We start from the raw sequence: 22,807 nt of genomic DNA, 5'->3' as shown, positions 1-22,807 counted from the left end.
TTGTAGTACTTTATGTATATTTATTGAAAAAATCCATATATAAGTGGACCTGTGCAGTTCAAACCCATCCATGTTGTTCAAGAGTCAACTATACACCAATTCCACAGTTATTGGCAGACACACTTGGTGGGGAGAGGAGTCATTAATTCCCTGGCACTTCTGGCCTCACCTGAATGAGGAGAGAATGGGTTCTGGTGGCCAAAGAGATAACAGGTTCTGCTAGTTGGAAGTCTGACAGATAAGCCTATGTTCCCTTGGCAAGGTCCACAAGGGATCTAGGCAGGGCATCAGCAGCACTTGCTACCAAGGGTGTGTAAAGATAAAATTTTGATAGCTGTTTTTAGTAGCCTTTCCTCCTCAGGGGAGCACCCTCAGGGCCCATTCTCTCATACTTTTGCCAGTGCAGTAACCAGGACTCTGGCCTTGATGTGCATCCTAATTTTCACACCAATCCTGCTAAGTAGCCACCACTTGCATTTAATAATACCCGAATTTCTCTTATGAGAAAACTGAGGCTTAGAGAGATCATCCCAATTGCCTGAGGTCATACAGATAGAACTAGAATGTAGCTGGGATTCAAATCTGGCTCTGTCTGGTTCTAAAGCTTTTCTCTTTTAATGTCCTGATGGCTTTTGAGGAATTGCCCTGCAGCAGGGCAGGCACAAGGGAGGTGTAGGGAGACGGTGGCTGTTATTTAGCTGTTATAATATTAGGTGAACCATATGAAATTGCCAACATGTTTATACAAAAATGATAATTTCATGGGGCTGATCAAAATATAGAAAATCATAGCTTAGATGGATATCTGTTCCAGGATAGCATCATATGATAGGAAGGATGTAGGGCTTATTCTGCTTGGGAAGGTGTGGGAAGTATCCCCAGGGGAGGCAACCCCTGACTCAAGTAGGGGCAGGAATGTTCCAGTCAGAGGGCAACATAGATGGGGCTGAAGAGTGGGCAGGAGCTTGGGCATATGTGCTTGGTAGGCCAGAATGAGGGGTTTCAATTTTACTCAAAGTGCGATATGATGTCATTAAAGGGTGACTAATGAGACAATGGTCCTTTGTATTCTTGGAGGTGCCAGCACATGTCATCTTTAGATGATCCTACACAATTTCCTCTTCTGACTTCAAAATCTGTTAAAAATGTTTTTCTACTTCCTTAAGTTGAAAAATAAAAGATCTTCATATCTCTGGAAGTCCTTCACTGACCCAAGAAAGGAGGGGGCCTCTGTATTTGCAGGGACCTGTCTTTGAATGAACAGTTAAGGTCCTGTGGGTTCAGAGTCCACATTTACATCATTGAATTGGAGGCTTGTGTTGAATTTAGCCAGATAGGAGCTTTATGATGGGTTGGAAAATAAATAATTTCTAGTGACAAAAACATGACCCTAGCATGACCACAAAGTTACTAATAAACAGGGCCATAAATCTCTCACGATAAGCAGCCAAACCCAGGAAAATCTGCTCTTGTTTTTACTTTTTGGAGTCCCTTGCTTCAGAATAAATAAATCCCTTCAGTCTCTATCCTCATTTTCATACTTAGTAATAGGATTCTTATCTGGGCCATCATGGAAGATTGTTAGAATTATGACCCTCAGTGAATTGTGTCTCCTTGTGTCCCACTCATTTGCAATGGGACACTGCTGCTCTTCCCATCAAGTGAAGGTGCCTGTCTCTACCACTTGGAATCTGAACTGGTCTTGTGGCTTGCTTTGACCAATAAAATGTGGTAGCTTAAGGGATGTGTTGGAGTTCCAGAGCCTAGGCCGAGAAGCACTACAGCTTCTGCTCTTACCCTCTCAGAATCCTGGAACCACCATCCTGAGACCCATCTAGCTTATTGGAGAATGAGCTGGGCAGCCCGGGTGGCTCAGCAGTTTAGTGCCGCCTTCAGCCCAGGATGTGATCCTGGAGGCTTGGGATTGAGTCCCGCGTCGGGCTCCCTGCGTGGAGCCTGCTTCTCCCTCTGCCTGTGTCTCTGCCTCTCTCTCTCTCTTCTTTCTTTCTCATGAAGAAATAAAATCTTAAAAAAAAAAAAAAAGAATGAGCAGCTACATGAAGATGACTAAGGCTCCCAGTTGACAGCCAACACAACTGCATGCCTGAGGCCATCGTGGCCCTTCCAGTCTAGTCCAGCCATTTGATGACTGCAGCCATAGGCAAGTCCAACAAAAGAACTTCCCAGAGCTGTAAGATATAATAAATTGTTGATATCTCAATCTACTATGCTTTGGAATGATATGTTATGCCACAATGGAAAACTAATATAGCCACCCAGTTAAATAGCACATTTCTCAGTTTCCTATGCAGCTATGATGGCCTTGTGGTTCTGGCTAATGACATACGAGTAGGGTGAGTGAACAACTTTGGGGTCAGCTCCTCTGAGAGAAGTGTCCTTCCTCTCCTTACCATCTTTTTACCTGCTGAGATGTGAATATCATGGTGCACCATTTTGGACCTTGCAGATGAGGGTAACATCTAAGAATGCTAGAATGAGACAAAACGAATCTGGATTCTAACTCTGTAGAACTACCAGGTTAGCCCTGAACTCCATAATCTCATATTATTATATATTATTATTATTATTATATAATAATCTCATATTATTATAAGAAAGATAAATAAACTCTAATTTTCTTTATGAAACTGGTATTCCAAGCCTCCAATGCAGCAGCTACCCCTGTATTATAAGTAATACTACAACTTTCTCAAAAGTTCTGTTTTCCTACTTGGTCCAAGAAACTAAGCTTGTGGTAAAGACTGAAGGTTTCCTGATGGTGATGCTAGTCCAATTTCTTGTATTTTAGTTCCCTCCTTCTTGTCAGGACTTATGATATGGCTGGCATCCAAAATGGGAGGCTGGGAGTGTCCCATTCTATCCATCCTCAAGATGGTCACAGATTTCAGTTATACATTCTCCATCTGTGGAAACTTTCTGATGAACCCACTTGGTTTGGTCTCCAGGATTTATTTATTTATTTTTAAATTATTTTATTTATTCATGAGAGACACAGAGAGAGGCAGAGACACAGGCAGAGGGAGAAGCAGGCTCCATGCAGGGAGCCTGATGCGGGACTCAATCCTGGGTCTCCAGGATCAGCCCTGGGCTGAAGGTGGCGCTAAACCGCTAAACCACCGGGGCTGCCGGGTCTCCAGGATTTAACCTCAGCCTCTGAGAGCACAAAGTTGGGATTACCTCCATTTATTCTTTCCCTCCCGGTGGCTAAATGACCTGATAGAAAAATTAACTAGCTTGTTTCCCCGTAGATGCACAAGAAAGGTACTTAGAAGGTATTTCTCTTTCCTCACTCTCAAGATTACCAGAGATGTATTTTCAAATGATATGGATTTTCCTCCCCCAGGGAAAACTCACAGTCTCCCCACCCTTTTAAAAAAACCCTTCCCACCCTACAACCCAGCAATTGCATTACTGGGTACTTACTCCAAAGATACTGATGTAATGAAACACCGGGACACCTGCACCCCAATGTTCATAGCAACAATGTCCACAATAGCCAAACTGTGGAAGGAGCCACGATGTTCTTCGACAAATGAGTGGATAAAGATGTGATCTATGACTACAATGGAATATTACTCAGCCATCAGAAAAAACGAATACCCACCATTTGCTTCGATGTGGAGGAAACTAGAGGGTATTATGCTGAGTGAAATAAATCAATCGAAGGACAATTATCATATGGTTTCACTCATACGTGGAATATAAGAAATAGTGAAAGAGATTATAAGGGAAGGGAGGGGAACTGAGTGGGAAAATTTACAGAGGGAGGCAAACCATGAAACATGTCTAATCCTGGGAAACAAACAAAGGGTTGCGGAAGGGGAGGTGAATGGGGGGATAGGGTAGCTGGGTGACGGGCACTGAGGAGGGCACTTGATGGGATGAGCACTGGGTGTAATATAGTAAAATGTTGGCAAATTGAATTTAAATTAAAAAAAAATCCTTCCCCCTTTCTGACAGTTTAGAAAAGAGATTTCTAACTGGCAACCCTTAGGCCAAATCCAGCCCTCAGATTTTACTTAGCCTGCTTGGTTCTGCTTCTTTGTTTTTTATTAGTTGCTGACATTTTAAAGTGATTTCTTTTTTAAAAGTTTAATTTAAATTAACATATAGTGTATTATTAATTTCAGAGATAGAGTTCAGTAATTCATCAGTTGTATATAACACCCAATTCTCATTACATCACGTGCCCTCTTTCATGCCCATCACCCAGTTATCCCAAACCCCCAGCCTAAAGTTGAGAGATTTCTGAGAGAAATCCAGATTTTGGCTTTTCTTGAAAAATGGGAGTGAGATAATTATGAGGCTGCAGCTGGGTAGACCCACCATGAACAGCTAAGACATGCCTCTTTACTTCATTCTATATAGCTCTCCTGTTCTGAGGCCAGGCCCATTGTATTAAAGGTGACTCTTGAAGGCCCTATGTGATCTGATCGCTGCCTACCTCTGCAGCCCACCATCTGCTCCTACCCTTTCCTCTCAACCTCATACTTCTCAAACGTGCCATATTTAGGGTGACCAGCTAGGACCCTTTTGAAAGTGAGAAGGAGTGTGATTGATAATTACCCTGGGATGTCAGGCCTAAACATGATCTCTTGGAGACAGGTCAGGATGTATCCGTGTTCCCCCTATATACTCCCTCTCACTTCCCCGTCTCTGTCCATGCTTTATTCTCTGCCCAGAACTCACTTCCTCTCTTCCTTCACTTGACTCTTCTCAGCTTGAGTGTCACTTCCTCTAGATCCTCCTGACTGCCTAGTCAAAAGAAGCTTCACTTCTCATATGCTGTCGGTAACCTGTGTTTTTTCTCCTGGACACTAGCTTCCTAGAGGGCAGGAACCCCTAGGACAATATCTAGAACTTAGAACAAACAATTGCTGAATATATGAATGAATAGACTTGGTTTTCCTGGCATCCTGTTCTTTTTGTGCCTTCCATCAGAAGACAAAGCTCTCAAAAATCTGTTTCTCTGTAGTACAACACATTTCTTCAGGACCATATAGTAGTTGGCTATATGTAACTACTTCACATTTCTTTCTTTTATTCCCATTTATTTATTCATTTATATTTAGTGATTCATCACATATAACACCCAGTACTCATCTTAACAAGTACTTCACGTTTTTTAAATATTGAGAGCATGAATATACAAAATGAATAATAGACAGACCATACACAGAAACAGAACTCTGACCCACAATTTGCAGTAACCAGCCCAAGAAACCCATCCATTAACTACAATAATCAGCCCAAGAAGCCAGCCTGCCACCTATAAGTCAGACTTGTAGGAAGACACACCTTTAGCAAACAATAACCCCTGTACTAACTGGCTCAAAATGACCAGGACTTGATTAATAACTGACAGCTTCCTTAATGTTTGTCCCTGCCTCCAACTAAGGGCCAACCAGAGAAAGCCAACTATGCTCCCCTAACCAATCACAGATTGTCTTGTTTCTACTTAACCAGCTTCCCTAGGCTGACAGCTTCCAGCTGTGACAGCTTCCAGTCAGGGCACACCTAAAGACTTCTCTTTTATTTTTTTATTTTTATTTTTTTAAAAGATTTTATTTATTCATTCATTCGAGACACACACACACACACACACACACACACACACACACACACACACACATACACACAGAGGCAGAGACACAGGCAGAGGGAGAAGCAGGCTCCACGCAGGAAGCCTGACATGGGACTCCATCCCGGGTCTCCAGGATCACGACCTCAACCAAAGGTGGCGCTAAACTGTTGAGCCACCCGGGCTGCCCAAGACTTCTCTTTTATATAAAGTTCATCCACTCCTCTTCACTTGCCTTTAAGTATCTGTCAAGGTGGAAGTGATTAGTAGGTGACTTTCTTGCTAAAGCAAGCTCTGAATAAATAGTCTTTGCCTGAATAGGCATTTTGTTGGTTTTCATTTATTTTCACAATCCTCTGGTCCAGTTACTGTGATAAAAAAAAAAAAAGAAAAGCAACGATCTCCTTTCCACTCTATCTGTGGGTATTCCCATTTTGGCACAGACTTTGAACAATTGTTGAAATCAGTCACCTAATTTGCCCTCATCCCTTGCTGCCCGTTGAAGTTCCAGGCCTCTCTGACTAAACACAAACTGAATGCATTGATTGCCAAGTTCTGCTATTTGCCTGTTGAGAACAATCCAACTACCAAGCCAAGACCAAGATACAGAAGTTGAGCCTGATGACCCAGCCTTACCCCTACTGTCTGGAATTTTCCCTCCTCTAATTCCCACAGGCATCTCCAGGCCAGCCCCTCCCAGGTGTAGCTGCCCTTGGCCTATGTTCTCTTCAAGATGGTAGATGCCTGCTGTTCTGTGCTCCCACTTCATCTTCCTAGGACCCCTTGCTCCTTCTTTTTGCCCTAAAAGGAAATTGAGATTAAATAATTCTCGAATCACTAGATGCTGTCTGTGCCGCTCCCAGATTCCTCGACATGGTCAAGAACTATTTCTCTATGTTGAATGTGTTGGCTGCTAAAGTTTCCCAGCTGCCCCCTTCTCTGGCGAATCATCCTTGGCGGAACAGGAGCATTCACCATCCCTGGGTGTGGGAGAAAGTGGAAGAGTGTCCAGTGGTAATGGACACAGCAAGTGTCACAGACCAGACCTTGGCCTCAAAGTAGGGCCCATTCTGGGATGCAATTCCTGCTCTAGAGCTCCCTCTGGGATCAAGCTGAAGCTAGATTCCAGTCTCATTATCATTTAGCTTTTTTCTCTGCTCCATCCTGCCTTCCCTCATCCCTTTCTCCTAAGAGCCTCCTTCAATAATTATTAGCCCTCAAATTCCCGTCTCAGACTCTGCTTCTAGGAAACTAGACCTAAGGCAATGGCTATTTTAAAGAATGTTCTAGACCATTGCATCATTTTGTTTTCTTTATAACTTTTATCACTATCTGAAAAAATGTTTGGGTTTGTTTCTTTGCCATGGGGACAATACCTGGTATTGAGCAGGTGCTCAATGGATACTTGCTAATGAATGAATTAAAGATGCTAATCTTGCAGTGGTAGCAAGGGAGCTTATTCCCTCTGCAATTTTGGAAATAAATTTACTTTTTTCTGTTTTTACAGGGGGCTTGCAGTTTTTTGCAAATGCTAAATCTTGTACAAACTTAGAAAGGAAAGTAGGTATATGTGTGTATGGGAGAGGAGTTATCTTTTGCACCACAGTTCCTGGTAGAAGTCTATGACACCTGTCAAGTTATTTCCCATGTTGCTTAAACTCAGGCTCCCTATCCCAGCCCACTGTATGTTTAGGCAGGACAACTTTGGAGAAGAAAAGGGGCACTGGTAATACTTAATTAACACGGGGTAGCAGTTCTGGGCCAGAACCCACACAATTCCCATGTTTAAGGCTCCATTAAAGTCAAGGCATCAAAAAAATGAGGGAAGAATTTTTTCGAAAAGGACATAATATTCTTTCCAAAGAAATATCAAAGTAGTATTGAAAGGAAAACCAGAACTTTGAGGACCTTTCTTGTACTTACTTTTTCATTTAGAATTGTTTTTGAGTTACAAACAGAGTGGAATAGGCAGAAAGCTGGCATCTTTTCTGGTTTAAGGGCATCTTGATCTACACATTGCAGCTCAAGTGGAGCTTGAGGACCCATTGTTCAAGGTTCCATGCATTTTTAAGGAGTGTGCCGACCAGACTCTGGTTCAGACACAACTGGATAAGTCCTGTCCTGAAGGTCAATTCAGTTCTCATGAAACTCTTGACACCTGCCCAGTGAGGCGAGTATTATTGTTCCCATTTTGTAGAAGAGGCTACTGATGATTAGTGAGGTTATGTGAACTTGACCAAGGTCAGGCAGACTTTCTATAGCTTGGACTCCAGCCCCGCTTTGCCTGCTCACCTCTGTGAGCTGAATCTAAGCCTGGGAACTGAGGTAGCATTGTGGAGACTTCAGATGGAAAGTATGAGTGTTCTCTCCAAGGGAAACCCAGGAGATAAGGCCAGTCATCAAAACTTCAGCTCCTACCCCTCTTACTCTGACCACATGGTTTCTGTTCTCTTTTCTCTTCTTTTCCCCTGTTTCCTAGTGACTTGTATTTGCATCTACTTTTCTCTTCTGTCTCTGTTTCACAGAACTTAAGTACAAATTAAGTTCTTCTATATTCTTCTCATTTCAGCTAAATCACTTACCAGCAGTGGGAGTTAGAGCAAAGGCAACACTTTGACTCTCCCAGGGGTTGGCTCATGTCTGTACATGAGCCAAGCCAGTGCTCCTTCCTCTTCCCTTCAATGTTGCCCAGGGTTTTCCTCATCTACCAGGTTCATGTTTTCTGTGTTCCCTAACATTCCTCTACTTATTTCCTAAAGCCTTTTACTCAACCTAAGCAAATCCCTATTGTATCAAAAATTTGCTCCAATTCAAGTTAGTTTGCTTCCTAGAAAGGCTGCTTCTGCTTATTCTGAGGCAGCCTTCTGATTTATACAACTGTTGAGCAGGTCCCAGGATGCTCTGGGCTGAATACTTGGTCCATTAACTTCAAATCTGTGCAGACTCCTTTTCCACATACCCATCTACCCCACTTACCCACCCATCCACTCATCTTTCCATTTACCTAGTCACTTACTCATTTGTCCATACACAAACTCATCTATCCTCTTATCACTCATTTACCCATATATTCAACAGACATGTTTTAGCCTTGTTGTATCTACTCCAGGCCTAATGGCCATCCTTGGAGAGACAGAGAAATGAGCATCCACTCTCAATAGACTCACATTGAGAGGGTGTCACCTTTTATCTTCACTAAGGAAGACTGATTGTTCATTTTCACCCTTGCCCTCAGCCTATTTTTTTTAAAGATTTTATTTATTTATTCATGAGAGACAGAGAGAGAGAGAGAGAGAGAGAGAGAGAGATGGAGAGACAGAGACATAGTAGAGGAGAAGCAGGCTCCCTGTGGGGAGTATGATGCAGAACTCAATCCGAGGACCCTGGGATCACGACCTGAGCCAAAGGCAGACACTCAACCCCTGAGCCACCCAGGAGTTCCTTGCTCTCAGCTTATAACAACTGCAGCAACAAATAGCAGCAAGTGCTATTTCCCAGGCACATAACTGAGCTGCAAGTGATTGAGATCAGAACTGTTGGATCTTCTGTACAAAAACTCGTTTCCTTGCCTGGGATTAGCTCTGCCATTCTTTAATTTCATGTGGGTACCAAGTATCCGTTGGTTGCTTCCTATGTGTCTGGTGTTGTGCTGAATGGTGGGGCTAGAGGGGCTAGAAGGACACAGTCAGTCCCTATATATTTTTTTAAGATTTTATTTATTTATTCATAGAGATGCAGAGAGAGAGAGAGAGAGAGGCAGAGGGAGAAGCAGGCTCCATGCAGAGAGCCCGACATGGGACTCGATCCCGGGACTCCAGGATCATGCCCTGGGCTGCAGGTGGCGCTAAACTGCTGCGCCACCGGAGCTGCCCAGTCAGTCCCTATATTGAAGAAATCTATGGTCCCTATCCAAATCCATGGAGTATCAAGGCCTTTTTTTCACCTCCAAGCATCTCCTTCTTAAATTCATCAAAGCAGAGTTAATCACTTCCTCCCTGAGCCACTCAAGCAATTCTGCTGTCTAGTAAAACTTATGATTTGAATGCATGAGAATATTGTTTTCTTTTTAGGGTATGATCTACTTGAGGGCCAGTACACTTTTCTGCTTGTCTTGCTTCCCCAGCAGCCAGCCCACAGCCTGGGTCACATGAACAGCTCTTGTGTGGGGGATGAATGGCTGAATGAACAAATGCTGCCCAGGCAGCAGGTGGGCTAGAGAGGAGGAATCATTAGAAGTGTGGTGAAGACTCTGGTGCCTTCATAGATTAATGGAACAGAATAGAGGATCCAGAAATGGACCCTCAACTCTATGGTCAACTAATATTCGACAAAGCAGGAAAGACTATCCACTGGAAAAAAGACAGTCTCTTCAATAAATGGTGCTGGGAAAATTGGACAGCCACGTGCAGAAGGATGAAACTAGACCATTCTCTTACACCATACACAAAGATAAACTCAAAATGGATGAAAGATCTAAATGTGAGACAAGATTCCATCAAAATCCTAGAGAAGAACACAGGCAACACCCTTTTTGAACTTGGCCACAGCAACTTCTTGCAAGATACGTCCATGAAGGCAAGGGAAACAAAAGCAAAAATGAACTATTGGGACTTCATCAAGATAAGAAGCTTCTGCACAGCAAAAGAAACAGTCAACAAAACTAAAAGAAAACCTACAGAATGGGAGAAGATATTTGCAAATGACATATCAGATAAAGGGCTAGTATCCAAAATCTTATTAAACTCAACAGCAAAGAAGCAAACAATCCAATCATGAAATGGGCAAAAGACATAAACAGAAATTTCACAGAGGAAGACGTAGACATGGCCAATAAGCACATGAGAAAATGCTCTGCATCACTTGCCATCAGGGAAATACAAATCAAAACCACAATGAGATACCACCTCACACCAGTGAGAATGGTGAACATTAACAAGACAAGAAACAACAAATGTTGGAGAGGATGTGGAGAAAGGGGAACCCTCTTGCACTGTTGGTGGGAATGTGAACTGGTGCAGCCACTCTGGAAAACTGTGTGGAGGTTCCTCAAAGAGTTAAAAATAGACCTGCCCTACGACCCAGCAATTGCACTGCTGAGGATTTACCCCAAAGATATAGATGCAGTGAAACGCCAGGACACCTGCACCCCGATGTTTCTAGCAGCAATGTCCACAATAGCCAAACTGTGGAAGGAGCCTCGGTGTCCATCGAAAGATGAATGGATAAAGAAGATGTGGTTTATGTATACAATGGAATATTCCTCAGCCATTAGAAATGACAAATACCCACCATTTGCTTCAACGTGGATGGAACTGGAGGGTATTATGCTGAGTGAAATAAGTCAATCGGAGAAGGACAAACATTATATGTTCTCATTCATTTGGGGAATATAAAAAATAGTGAAAGGGAATAAAGGGGAAAGGAGAAAAAATGCGTGGGAAATATCAGAAAGGGAGAGAGAACATGAAAGACTCCTAACTCTGGGAAACGAACTACAGGTGGTGGAAGGGGAGGTGGGCAGGGGGTGGGGGTGACTGGGTGACAGGTACTGAGGGGGGCACTTGGCGGGATGAGCACTGGGTGTTATTCTATATGTTGGCAAATTGAACACCAATAAAAAATAAATTTATAAAAAATAATAAATAATATAATTATTAATAATAAAAAAGAAAGATGAATGGATAAAGAAGATGTGGTCTATATACACAATGGAATATTACTCAGCCATTAGAAATGACAAATACCCACCATTTGCTTCAACATGGATGGAACTGGAGGGTATTATGCTGAGTGAAATAAGTCAATCAGAGAAGGACAAACATTATATGGTCTCATTCATTTGAGGAATATAAAAAATAGTGAAAGGGAATAAAAGAGAAAGGAGAGAAAATGAGTGAAAATATCAGTGAGGGTGATAAAACATGAGAGACACCTAACTCTGGGAAATGAACAAGGGGTAGTGGAAAGGGAAGTGGGTGGGGGGTTGGGGTGACTGAGTGAAGGGCACTGAGGGAGGCACTTGATGGGATGAGCACTGAGTGTATGCTATATATTGGCAAATTGAACTCCAATAAAAAATTAATTAATTAAAAAAATACTCTGGTGCCTTGAAATCTGCCTTTTTTTTTTTTTGAGGTTTAAAAAATTTATTTGAGAGAGAGAGAGAGAAAGAGAGAGGAGAGAGAGAGAGAGAGAGAGAGAGAGGAAGAAGCAGACTCCCTGCTTAGTGGAGAGCCCAACATAAGGCTCCATCCCAGGACACTGGGATCATGACCCAAGCCAAAGGCAGACACTTAACTGACTTAGCCACCCTGGTGCCCTAAAATCTGTCTTTACCTTGTACTATCTGGGCAACTTGAGGCAAATGACTCAATTTCTCTGTGCCTCAATTTTGCATCTGTAAAATGGGGATAATTGCAGCGCCTCACCTTCAACCCCTTGTTAAGATTCTGTGAGCTAACAGACATAAAGTGTACAATGATATGTTAGTATCACCTCAGATATTTTGTTCTGCCACCAAGATGTTAGTACCCTGTGCCTGCTTCTCCCTCCCATGTCCCAATCTTCCCAACCACTGGCTAAAATCTTCTAGCACTCTCAAATCATCTATCACAACAGAACACCATGCTTAGGGCTCTGGGAATTCAGGGAGAACCAGTTAATTGTTCTTGGAGGGCAGCCTCTTCCTGAGAACCTGATTATGCATGCGTGTTTCTACACTATAGAATTAAATAAATCCTGTTTTGAGAAAATTTGGTGGTGAGGTGGGCAATGCTCCTCAAAGAGAGAGAAGTGAGACCAATTTCATGTAGTAAGAGGAAGGGCAGAAACTCTAGGGAAAATCCATTAAGGCGGCATGGGTAAAGGTGGGGTGGAAATGGACTAAAAAACACAAGGGTTCCCACCCACCAGATTTCTGTTCTCTTTCCACAGAAAAGAAACCACCAAGGAAAGAGACCCCAAATTATTCAGTTCTACTTAGTTCAGACAAATCAAACCTGAATTAAAGCAGCTTCTAAAAAAAAAATAATAATAAATAAAATAAAATAAAATAAAATAAAATAAAATAAAATAAAATAAAGCAGCTTCTGTCCTGGTTTCTCTAGTAGCTGTTCCCCTCACCCAGTATGTGACAGATCAGATGCAGCTCCTCTCGCCCCACTGCCCTGCCAGAAACTTCTTCAGGCAGCACCTCTAGGCTCAGGGACAGAGCAGAAACTTACTGAGTGAGGAATGCCAGCAGTGGGAAAAGCTGGTTGGCCTCCAAACTTCCCCAGAGCCTCCCCCTCTGAACACCCTAGAGGTAACATATGGACAGAACTGGATGTGACTGACTCATGGCCCCACGGGGCTGAGGAGATTAGGGAACTTGGCTGTCCACTCCTTCCTTGCTTATATTATCTCCCTCAGCTGCCATCCTTTTTCTGGAAGTGTCACACCATGATTCACTGAAATGAAAAGGAGCTGTGAGTGTTAGATCCTCACTGCCCTCATCTGTAAAATGGATGGGTTGAATTAAAGATATATCCTGTTCTACACTTTTATGGTTTCAGTAATCTGTGCTAAAGGTGAAATGTCTTACCTTGCTTGGCTTTTCTCTGAAGTATCATGGAAGTGTGTTGGGCAGCTTGAAAGAAGAAATGGAGTCTTATCTGTCCAATATTCTTGTCTTGTGTACTCTCACTTACCAACGGTGGAACCCAAGCCAGAGGAAAGGAAGCAATGGACAGGCCAGGATGCAAAGTATCTTTGAAGGCTGGGGGTCCTCTCTGGCACTCACCCTGTCGGGAGCTCTCAGTCTCACAGGCATCTTCTGGCTTGAGTCATTTCTGGTTCGTCTTTTATTCTCTTCAGAATCTGTGTCACTTCTCCTTTCTCTTTATTGGGTTTCTCTGCCACAGTTTCTTTCTCCCTCAAATTTTCTTCATCTCCAAGGATTCCAGGGCTTTTCTCCAGCCATATTGTATCTGAGGTCTTTTCAGGGCTGCTTATCTCCAGTCACTGCTGCCCACATTCCCCATTCCCAACACCTCTCCCTGTGTTACCCTGACACAGCTGACTCTAGGGTCCCTGGCAGCTTCTGTTGTCAGAACTGGAGACTTCCTCATTTCTTACCTAACTTGGCATCTGGGAGCCTGTGACACTGTTTAAACTCCTCTCTAGGCAGTCCTTCCAGGATGCCTTTTTTTTTTTTTTTTTTTTTTTCCTGCTGGGTTTCTTTCTCCCTCTTTGAAGACTCCTTTCTTCTCAGTTTTCCTTTACTCATATTTTGCTGCCAACACTGGCTTTCTCCCCCTCCTCTACCCATCTTTCTCTTCCCTCTTCGCACTTCCACCAGGATCTCATCCAGCACTTCTGATGAATCCAAAACTCATCTCTAACCCAGACTTTTCTCCTGAGAACTAGTCCCATCCACCCAACCTTCCTCTAGGACATCTCCTGTTTGAAGGCCTTCAGTCTCCTCTTACCCGTAACAATCATCACAACATAGTATTGATAATAGCTAATAACAGAAACTCTTACACATTCTTCTCAGCATTTCACATTTGCTGATTCAACCTTCCCAGCATCAATAAATATGTATTTTTTTTAGATTTTAAAAAAGATTTTATTTATTTATTCATGAGAGACACACACACACAGAGGCAGAGACATAGGCAGAGAGAAAAACAGACTCCTTGTGGAGAGCCTGATATGGGACTCAATCCTAGGGCCCTGGGATCATGACCTTGGGCAGATGCTAAACCAATGAGCCACCCAGGTGTCCCTGAAGATTTTTTTAAAAAGATTTATTTATTTGAGAGAGAAAGAGAGAGAGAGAGAATGAACAGAGGGAGAGAGAATATGAAGCAGATTCAGTGCTGAGCATGGAGCCAGATACAGGGCTTGATCTTATGACCCTGAAATCAGACTTGAGATGAGACCTGAGCCCAAACCAAGAGTCAGCCACCCAAGTGACTGTGTCCATTAGGCACCCCTTTTTATGGAGATTTTATTTTTAAGTAATCGCTATACGCAACGTGTGGCTTGAACTTATGACCCCAAGATCAGGATTCATATGCTCCACTGACTAAGCCAGTCATGCGCCCAGGGAGGTGTGTACCTTTATTATCACCCTCTTTTTGTAGATGAGGAAACTGGAACCTAGAAAGATTGAAAGAATCCAAGCTCTTAAACACTAAATTTTGGTTTTCTAAAAACCGAAGTTATCCTAGCCTACCATCCCTCTTTCTCCAAATTGTTCGGAGACCATCACCACTGTCCTCCCCTTAGGGACCAGTCAGCCCCCAGTCCATCCCCATAGCCACTAGCTCACCCCATAGGACCATATTACCTTCCTCCTAACTGATCTGTCTCTGGCTAGTTCCCAATGAAACCATGATCCATGCAGCTCCTCTTTCTTGCTTTCTAAAATGTAAATTTTAAGATCTTAGTCTTCCCAATTTGATTCAATGCTTCCCTCTGCCCTCAGGATAAAATAAACATGTCTTAAGGGGGCTTTCCAGATCTGGGGCCTGCTTCCCCTTCCTCCCCATCCCCTATGGTACTGACCTCATCTCTAGCCACTTCCTACCTCCCACTCTCTGGTTTCCCAAGAGGCCCTCCACTTTCATGCGTCTTCCACATTTGGTTACCCTTTCTGAAATGTACTCTTTTATAGTTAGTTGCCTTCAAGACTTAGCCCAAGTCCCCCTCCAGAAAGCCTTTCCGGAAATCCACACCCTTCTAAATTGGGTAAGGTACTTTGTGGTCAGTGGGCTTCTTATTTCATAGCAACATCTTGCTGCTTGCATATTGGCCTTCTCTACTAACCCCAGGGCTGGGCCTTGTGGTTTGTGTTTTATCTCTTTGCTAACAGAGAGGTACACAATCAGCCTCAAATTAGAGTGTTGAGTAAATGACTGAATACTTACTCTGTTCTCCTAAGGCCTGGATGCTTGATTCCTAGCCCAAAGATTTCCAGGTCTCAAGTAGAGGGTTCCCATCAGGGTCTTCATTAGGGCCCAACTTTATCATGGCATCTGTCCACCCTCCCTCCCCAGGAGAACTGAAGTTTCAAGGTCAAGAGGAATCTTCTGCCAGTACAAGTAGAGAAGCTTAGAGAGGTGGTGCAGGGCAGGGGATTTGCATCCCCCTAAACCTAGTTTGGTAAGGCACAAGAAGCAAGCCAAGACATCTCTGGTTAGAAAGACTCTTGGAGGGGCACCTGGGTGACTCAGTTGGTTAAGCATCTGTCTTTGGCTCAAATCATGATCCCAGGGTACTGGGATCAGGCCTCACATTGCACTCCCTGCTCAGTAGGGAGCCTGCTTCTCCCTCTCCTACTCCCCCTGCTTATGCTCTCTCTCTGTCTCTGTCTAATAAATAAATAAGATCTTAAAAAAAAAAAAAAAAAGAAGGACTCCTGGACCCAGCATGTGTGTGTTGCCTCAATTCTTTTTTCTGTTTATTTTAGTCCTATTCTCCGCCCTCCAACTCTGAGTCATTCTGACAACTTCCCTCCCTGCTTCTAGCCTCTTGACCACCTCTCTGTTCACTTGCTTCCTCTGCACCTTGGTCTAGCTGTTCCCTTGGTGGCTGAGGAACTCAGAACCCCATGTCTAACCTTCTAGTCATGACCAGGACCAGAACATCCCTCCTTCTATTGATGGGTAAGTCATGGGCCCCAGTGAAGGGACATGAGAAGATTGGAGTCCAGATAGACAGAGAGCTGAGGATGTACATGTTTTAGACCCAGACATTAGGAGAGGGACTTGGAATTACACAGGGTTTCGGTTCTGGAGTTTTTGGAGGGACAGGATATTGAAGAACTAATTTTAGGGGAGTTCAAGAGATGCTGGAAAAGGAGCCAGTTGTCTGAACAACCCAGAGATTTCCCAAGTGGGCAGAACAAGTCAAACTTGTGCTCTATCCACAATGTCACTTTGGCCCAAGTTTTCCTGGATTCTTCCTCCTAGAAGCCCCAGTGGTGGGGTGGCAAAGGATTGTCTTTAAAGCTGGTGTGTTGCTCTATGAAAATGGAGAATTGAAACTTGCCAACTGGCCAATGGGCGAAGAACTATTTCTAGACTGCCTGCAGGAGGGCAGAGGAAAGCCTGAGCTTGGGAGTTCAGAAGTCCAGGAGATGCTGGGACATTGGACCTAAGGGGGGAGCCAGTGCTAGGGGCTGGAGAGATGGAACAGGAGGAAGACCCTTCTCCACAGCTTCTTTTCTCACCCCCTTCCCCAGCCTTGGCTTCTTCTCTCTGCTTCAACTTGGACACGGAACAGCCAAAAAGCTTCCTTATGGAGAGTGCTGGATTTGGACACAGCGTGGTCCAGTATGACAACTCTTGGTGAGGACTGGGTGGTGACTGGCCTTTGGTTCTCATCAACTTCTCTTCATGCTCAGGGTCGTGTCCTTCCCCATGACCCTCTTCTCCTCTGTCTGGTGTGGCAATTCTCCTAGTATATGAAGAGTTAGACTGAAAGCAGGTGCTGTCTTGCCATCTCAATAATCACAACTAATATTTATTGAGCACTTACTAAGCGCCCAGCACTGTGTCAAGCACCCTTTATGTGGGCACTGATCTATTTTGTTTTATTTTAATTATTTTATTTTATCTTAAATTCCAGTAGAGTTAACATATAGTGTTATTTTAGTTTCAGGTGTATAATATAATGATTCAAAAATTCCATACATCTCCTAGTACTCATCATGACAAACGCACTCCTTAATCCCCATCACGTATTTTATCCATCCCCCTGTGCTCCTCTCCTCTAGTAACCATTGGTTGGTTCTCTATAATTAAGAGTCTCTTCTTGGTTTGTCTCTCTTTCCCTTTGTTTGTTAGCTTTGTTTCTTAAATTCCACTTATAAGTGAAGCCATATCGTATTCTCTTTCCCTGACTTATTTCACTCTGCATAATACTCTCTAGCTTCATCTATGTCATTACAAATGGCAAGATTTCATTCTTCTTTGTGGCTGAATAATATTTCTATCATCTCTATCTCTATTACATCTTCTTTATCCATTTATCAATTGGTGGACCCTTGGGCCACTTCCATATCTTGGCTATTGTAAATAATGCTGCTATAAACACCAGGGTGCATGTATCCCTTTGAATTAGTATTTTTGTATAACTTGGGTAAATACTCAGTAGCACAATTGTTGAATATATATAGTATATATATATATATATATATATAGTATTTCTATTTTCAACTTTTTTAAAAAAGATCTTATTTATTTATTCATGAGAGATGCAGAGAGAGAGAGGCAGAGACCCAGGCAGAAAGAGAAGCAGGCTCTGTGCAGGGAGCCCAATTCAGGACTCAGTTCCAGGACTCCAGGATCACGTCCTGGGCCAAAGGCAGACGCTCAACCGCTGAGCCACTCAGGTGTCCCTATTTTCAACTTTTATTTTTATTTAAAGATTTTATTTATTTATTCGTGAGGGACACACAGAGGGAGAGAGGCAGAGACACAGGCAGAGGGAGAAGCAGTCTCCATGCAGGGAGCCCGACGCGGGACTCTATCCGAGGACCCCAGGATCACCTCCCAGGCCGAAGGCGGCGCTAAATCACTGAGCCACCGGGGCTGCCCTATTTTCAACTTTTAGAGGAAGCTCCATACTGTTTTCCATAGGCCCCACCAGTTGCATTCTCACCAACAGTGCACAAGGATTCCTTTTTTCTACATCCTCATCAACAGCTGTTGTTTCTTGTGCTGATTTTAGCCATTCTAGGATAGGTGTGAGGTGATATCTCATTATAGTTTTGATTTGTATTTCTAGGTGAGCAGATTTATTCCTCACAATAACCTTATAGGGGTAGGTAGGCATCAACCATTCAACATATATTTATTGAGCACCTACTACTAAATGTCTCAGGAGCCAGGCATACACTAGAGAACAAAACAGACAAAAACTCCTCTCATGTGGAACTTAAATTATTGTTAATCTCCACTTTGCAGATGGGAAAACTGAGGCTTAGAGAGGTGGAACAAACTTGCTGAGCAGCAGTCTGGCTCCACTGTCTACATTCTTAATTGCAGTGTTCTTTGTTTCCCTCAGGGTGGTAGTTGGAGCCCCCCAGGAGATAAAGGCTGCCAACCAAACAGGTGGCCTCTACCAGTGTGACTACAGCACCGGCAAGTGTGAGCCCATCCAACTGCAGGGTGAGTCACTGCTCCTCCTTGGGATCCACGTCCAGACCCCATGCTTTGGGGACCTGCAGGGAGCACAGAAGACCCACTTCCCAGCTCTAGCTTTGTCTGAGACTCGTAACCTTAGACAAGCTTCCTGACTGCCTCATGGCCTCCCTACCCATCATACTCCTGTATCCCCAGGGCTCCAGCAAGACCTGAAAGCCCCCTTCACCTGTCAGATCTCCTTGTCCTGCAGGGTTGAGGTGACCCCTGCCCAGATATTACAAAGCATCCTCTGTCTTGAGGGTGACCATGCACATATCTGTCCCCTCAGTCCCCTTGGAAGCTGTGAACATGTCCCTGGGCCTGTCTCTGGCAGCCTCCACTAAACCCTCTCAGCTGCTGGTGAGTTGTCGGGGGTTGTGGAGCTGTCTTGAGGGAAGGAATGGGGACCTGGGTCTAGTGGGGCTAGGGGTCTTGGGGAGGGTGAAGGTGTTGGGATAGGAGGATGGGATGGAAGCAGGAGCAGCCCCTCCCATCAGGTGCCTCTGTCCCTAGGCCTGTGGCCCCACAGTGCACCATACATGCAACGAGAACATATACTTGACTGGGTTCTGCTTCCTGCTGGGTTCCCCTTCCTGGCAAGCCCAGAGGCTCCCAGCTGCCCTGCAGGGTAAGTGTTGGTGGCTACTGGCTCCTTTGAGGAGCATACACACTTGTGACTGGAGTACAGTGGGCCAGAAACACTCTTTCTAGAATGGATAAAAAAAGAGCGATCTGGAGAAAAATATTTACTGGTTGGGATAGTGGTTCCAAATATGCGCTGGGGAGTCACTTACTGATTTCACAACTTGCCCTGTTGCCGTCCCACTTTCCTATGACTTTACCCTCTCAGAGCCTCAGTTTCCTCATCTGTCAGATGAGAACAATGACACACTCAGCCTTGAGAATGACAGATGATTATCCACGGCCACGGTTTAGCACAGTGCCTGGCATGTGGTGAGGGCACAATTAATGCTAGCTATTATTTTTAGGGAGAAGGGGATTTATTTTCACCCAATACACCTTGGGGTATAACCAATTAGTTTGTGCAGCAGACTGGGAAAGGATGATGAGGGTGCAAACAGTCTGAGCGAGTGTATGTGTGTGTGTATGTATATGGATGTATATATGTGTGCCTAAGCATATATGTGTGCATGCATGTGTGTCTGCATGTATACTTGCATGCAAGTATATGTATGCACGAGTATGCTTCTGTATATGTGTATGCATATGTGAACACGTGTGTAAAAATATACATGTGCACACATATGTATATGTGCATGCATGTACATATGTATATATGTGCATGCATGTACATATGTATATATGTGCATGTGTGTGCACATGTGCATGTGTGTGTGTGCACGCGCGCAGATTGAGGCATAGGGCCTGACTTCCCTACTGTTGATGGAATGAGAGATAAGGAGGTAGAAGAGTGAGCTTTTCTGACCCAGCCTGGCAGACCTAAGCCCCTCCCCGATTTCACATTTACATTCAGGCCCCTGGGGAGGCTGACATCTAGCCACTGAATTGAGTGCTCTTCTAGCACCTCCCAGACTCTAGACTACACCCATAGGAACCTGGGCTCCCTTCAGAACACCTGGTGGGAACCTCTGAATAGAAAAGGAAGCTGGGAGCTCTCCTCTCAAACTGGGAGAACTTCCTTTTTTTTGGACCAATTCTGAATTTACTTAGGAGGGGCCTTGGGGCCCATATTTATGCTGAGTATGGAATAGGGCCAGTGTGTGGCTGTTGCCAGGGATGACATTAAAAATATTTAACAAAAGTACAGTTTGGCACCGACTAATGAGGACAGACTCTGACCAGGAACCATCTCCTTTCATTGCCGGATCATGCCGTGTGGGGGAAGAGGTAGAGTGGGGTTCGGGAGAAGGACGCAGACAGCCACAGGTAGAAGAAGGAGGGGCTGGCTCCCAGCTTCTTACTCTCTGGATTGGAAGAACTGTCACTTTTTTATAAACCAGGCTGGGTACACAGGTGTGAGCAGCTGGATCACAGAGAGAGCCTTTTTAAGGACTTTAGGAGGCCAAAGGGCCCTGTTCGAGGCAGGGACTGGGGAAGCCCCTGGGTCAGGGGGTAGTGAGTTCTCATGGCCAAGGGGCTGAGGGCCTGGGCTCTGGGAGTGTTCCTTGGAGGACTAGGCCCACCTTCTTTCCCAGAGTGTCCGAAGCAAGAGCAGGATATCGTGTTCCTGATCGATGGCTCGGGCAGCATCTCCCCCCATGATTTTATCAAGATGTTGAATTTCGTGAAGGCTGTGATGAGCCAGTTCCAGAGACCTAGCACCCAGGTATCCCTTGGGGGAGGGATGGCAAATGTGCAGGGCCCCCTGTAGGAGGTTTGGGGGTGGAATGCCTGGGGTTCTGGTCAAGTGGCCTTGGCTCCGAGCCCCCTGCAATTTTCCCAGTTCTCCCTGATGCAGTTTTCCAACAATTTCCGGGTGCACTTCACTTTCGAAGTCTTCACATACAGCTCAAACCCGCTAGCCCTGTTGGATTCTGTATCCCAGCTAGGAGGGCTCACTCACACAGCCACAGCCATCAGAATAGTCACGTGAGTCCTGACTTCTCCATGGTCCTTCCCTAGAGCATCTGGGTGTTCCTTTAGACCTCATCTTTCTCCATGAGAGAGAGAAAGGTTGGGACTGAAATTCAGCCTGTGGTCTCCTCATCCAGTTAGGAGCCTATGGGTGGGACCAAGGCCTCCGAGAGAAAGGGGCATCTCCTTGTTCTCAAAAGGCATCAGAGGCTAGCAGCAGGTCTGTTCACAGGTCTCTGGATCCTCTTCTTCTTTGACAGAAACGAACTGTTCAGTGCCTCAAAAGGGGCCCGAAAAGATGCCTCCAAGATCCTCATTGTCATTACCGATGGGCAGAAAAAAGGAGATAGCCTGGGTTATGAAGATGTCATCCCTATGGCTGAGGCTGCGGGTATCATCCGCTATGCAGTTGGGGTAGGATGTGGACATGCTCTGCCGCCCCTTCCTCCCCTTGCTTCCTCTTAAGGCAACTTCCCTTTCTAGGACACCCCCCGCCACACACACACTCTCTCAGCATCGACTACCTTCAGGGTGAAAGCTGTGTTCCAGCCCGGGGACCCTGATCCTTTTCTCTAAACTCCTTGATGCTGTCTGAGCCTCATTTTTCTCATCTGTATACTGAGTGTAATAATATTGACCTTGTGGGGTTACTGGTGGATATTGGCACCCAGCATGTGGTAAGCATATTAGATTTATGATTGTTTTCACTGAGTTGGCCTTTGTTGGAGACAGGTAGGAACAGCTTTTCAAAAGATGCAGTCCTGGAAAGAATTAAATGACATTGCATCGAAGCCTTCCCATGAGTACATTTTTAAAGTGGAGAATTTTGATGCTTTGAGAGACATTCAAAACCAACTGAAAGAGAAGATCTTTGCCATTGAGGGTAAGTCACAGATAAAGGTACTCCTTTCAGAAACCCTCACCTGTAAATACTTTCGCTTCTTGAACCTGGACCCCCATGTCATAGGCACAAACCCTTCCCTTTGGGTATTAATCTCCAACATTAGATCCTCTAATGTCCTTTTCAGTCTTGGCAAAGCCTATCTTTCCCTCTGGAACCCAGGTATATAATACCTTCCCTCAGGTACGCAGACCATAAGCAGTAGTTCCTTTGAAATGGAGATGTCCCAGGAGGGCTTCAGCGCTGTGTTCACACCTGTGAGTGGGGCCTCTTTCAGGCCTTTGATGTAGGAGGAGGGAGAGTGGGAGGAAGTGAATGGAAAAAGAATTCCAAATAATGAGCAGAGTCTGTGGCAGGCCTTGCTTTGGAATAGGCATTGGCTTCTTTTGGCTCAGAACTGCTCAGCCCTGGAATCCTTTCCTCCCAGGATGGACCAGTTCTGGGGGCTGTGGGGAGCTTCAGCTGGTCTGGAGGTGCCCTCCTGTACCCCCCAAAGATGAGCCCCACTTTCATCAACATGTCTCAAGAGAATGTGGACATGAGGGACTCTTACCTGGGTGAGAACAGGCCATG

General features: G+C 44.5%; 1 protein-coding gene across 1 annotated transcript in view; it reads left to right on the top strand.

Moving 5' to 3' along the window:
* The first annotated feature begins 16,095 nt into the window (after positions 1-16,095).
* ITGAX (integrin subunit alpha X) overlaps positions 16,096-22,807 on the top strand; it is a 28,823-nt gene continuing 22,111 nt past the window's right edge. The window contains exons 1-11 of the mRNA XM_038539733.1: positions 16,096-16,254; positions 16,833-16,938; positions 18,659-18,762; positions 19,067-19,137; positions 19,291-19,405; positions 20,955-21,085; positions 21,203-21,348; positions 21,594-21,747; positions 22,066-22,216; positions 22,418-22,491; positions 22,662-22,791. Coding sequence (XP_038395661.1) covers positions 16,200-16,254; positions 16,833-16,938; positions 18,659-18,762; positions 19,067-19,137; positions 19,291-19,405; positions 20,955-21,085; positions 21,203-21,348; positions 21,594-21,747; positions 22,066-22,216; positions 22,418-22,491; positions 22,662-22,791 — 1,237 coding nt within the window. The 5' untranslated portion in view covers positions 16,096-16,199. The remainder of the gene's footprint in view (positions 16,255-16,832; positions 16,939-18,658; positions 18,763-19,066; positions 19,138-19,290; positions 19,406-20,954; positions 21,086-21,202; positions 21,349-21,593; positions 21,748-22,065; positions 22,217-22,417; positions 22,492-22,661; positions 22,792-22,807) is intronic.

This window comes from Canis lupus, chromosome 6, assembly GCF_011100685.1.
Source record: "Canis lupus familiaris isolate Mischka breed German Shepherd chromosome 6, alternate assembly UU_Cfam_GSD_1.0, whole genome shotgun sequence".
NCBI lineage: Eukaryota > Metazoa > Chordata > Mammalia > Carnivora > Canidae > Canis > Canis lupus.
Note: the sequence above shows the minus strand (reverse complement) of the source record. Positions and strands in the feature narration are given on the sequence as shown.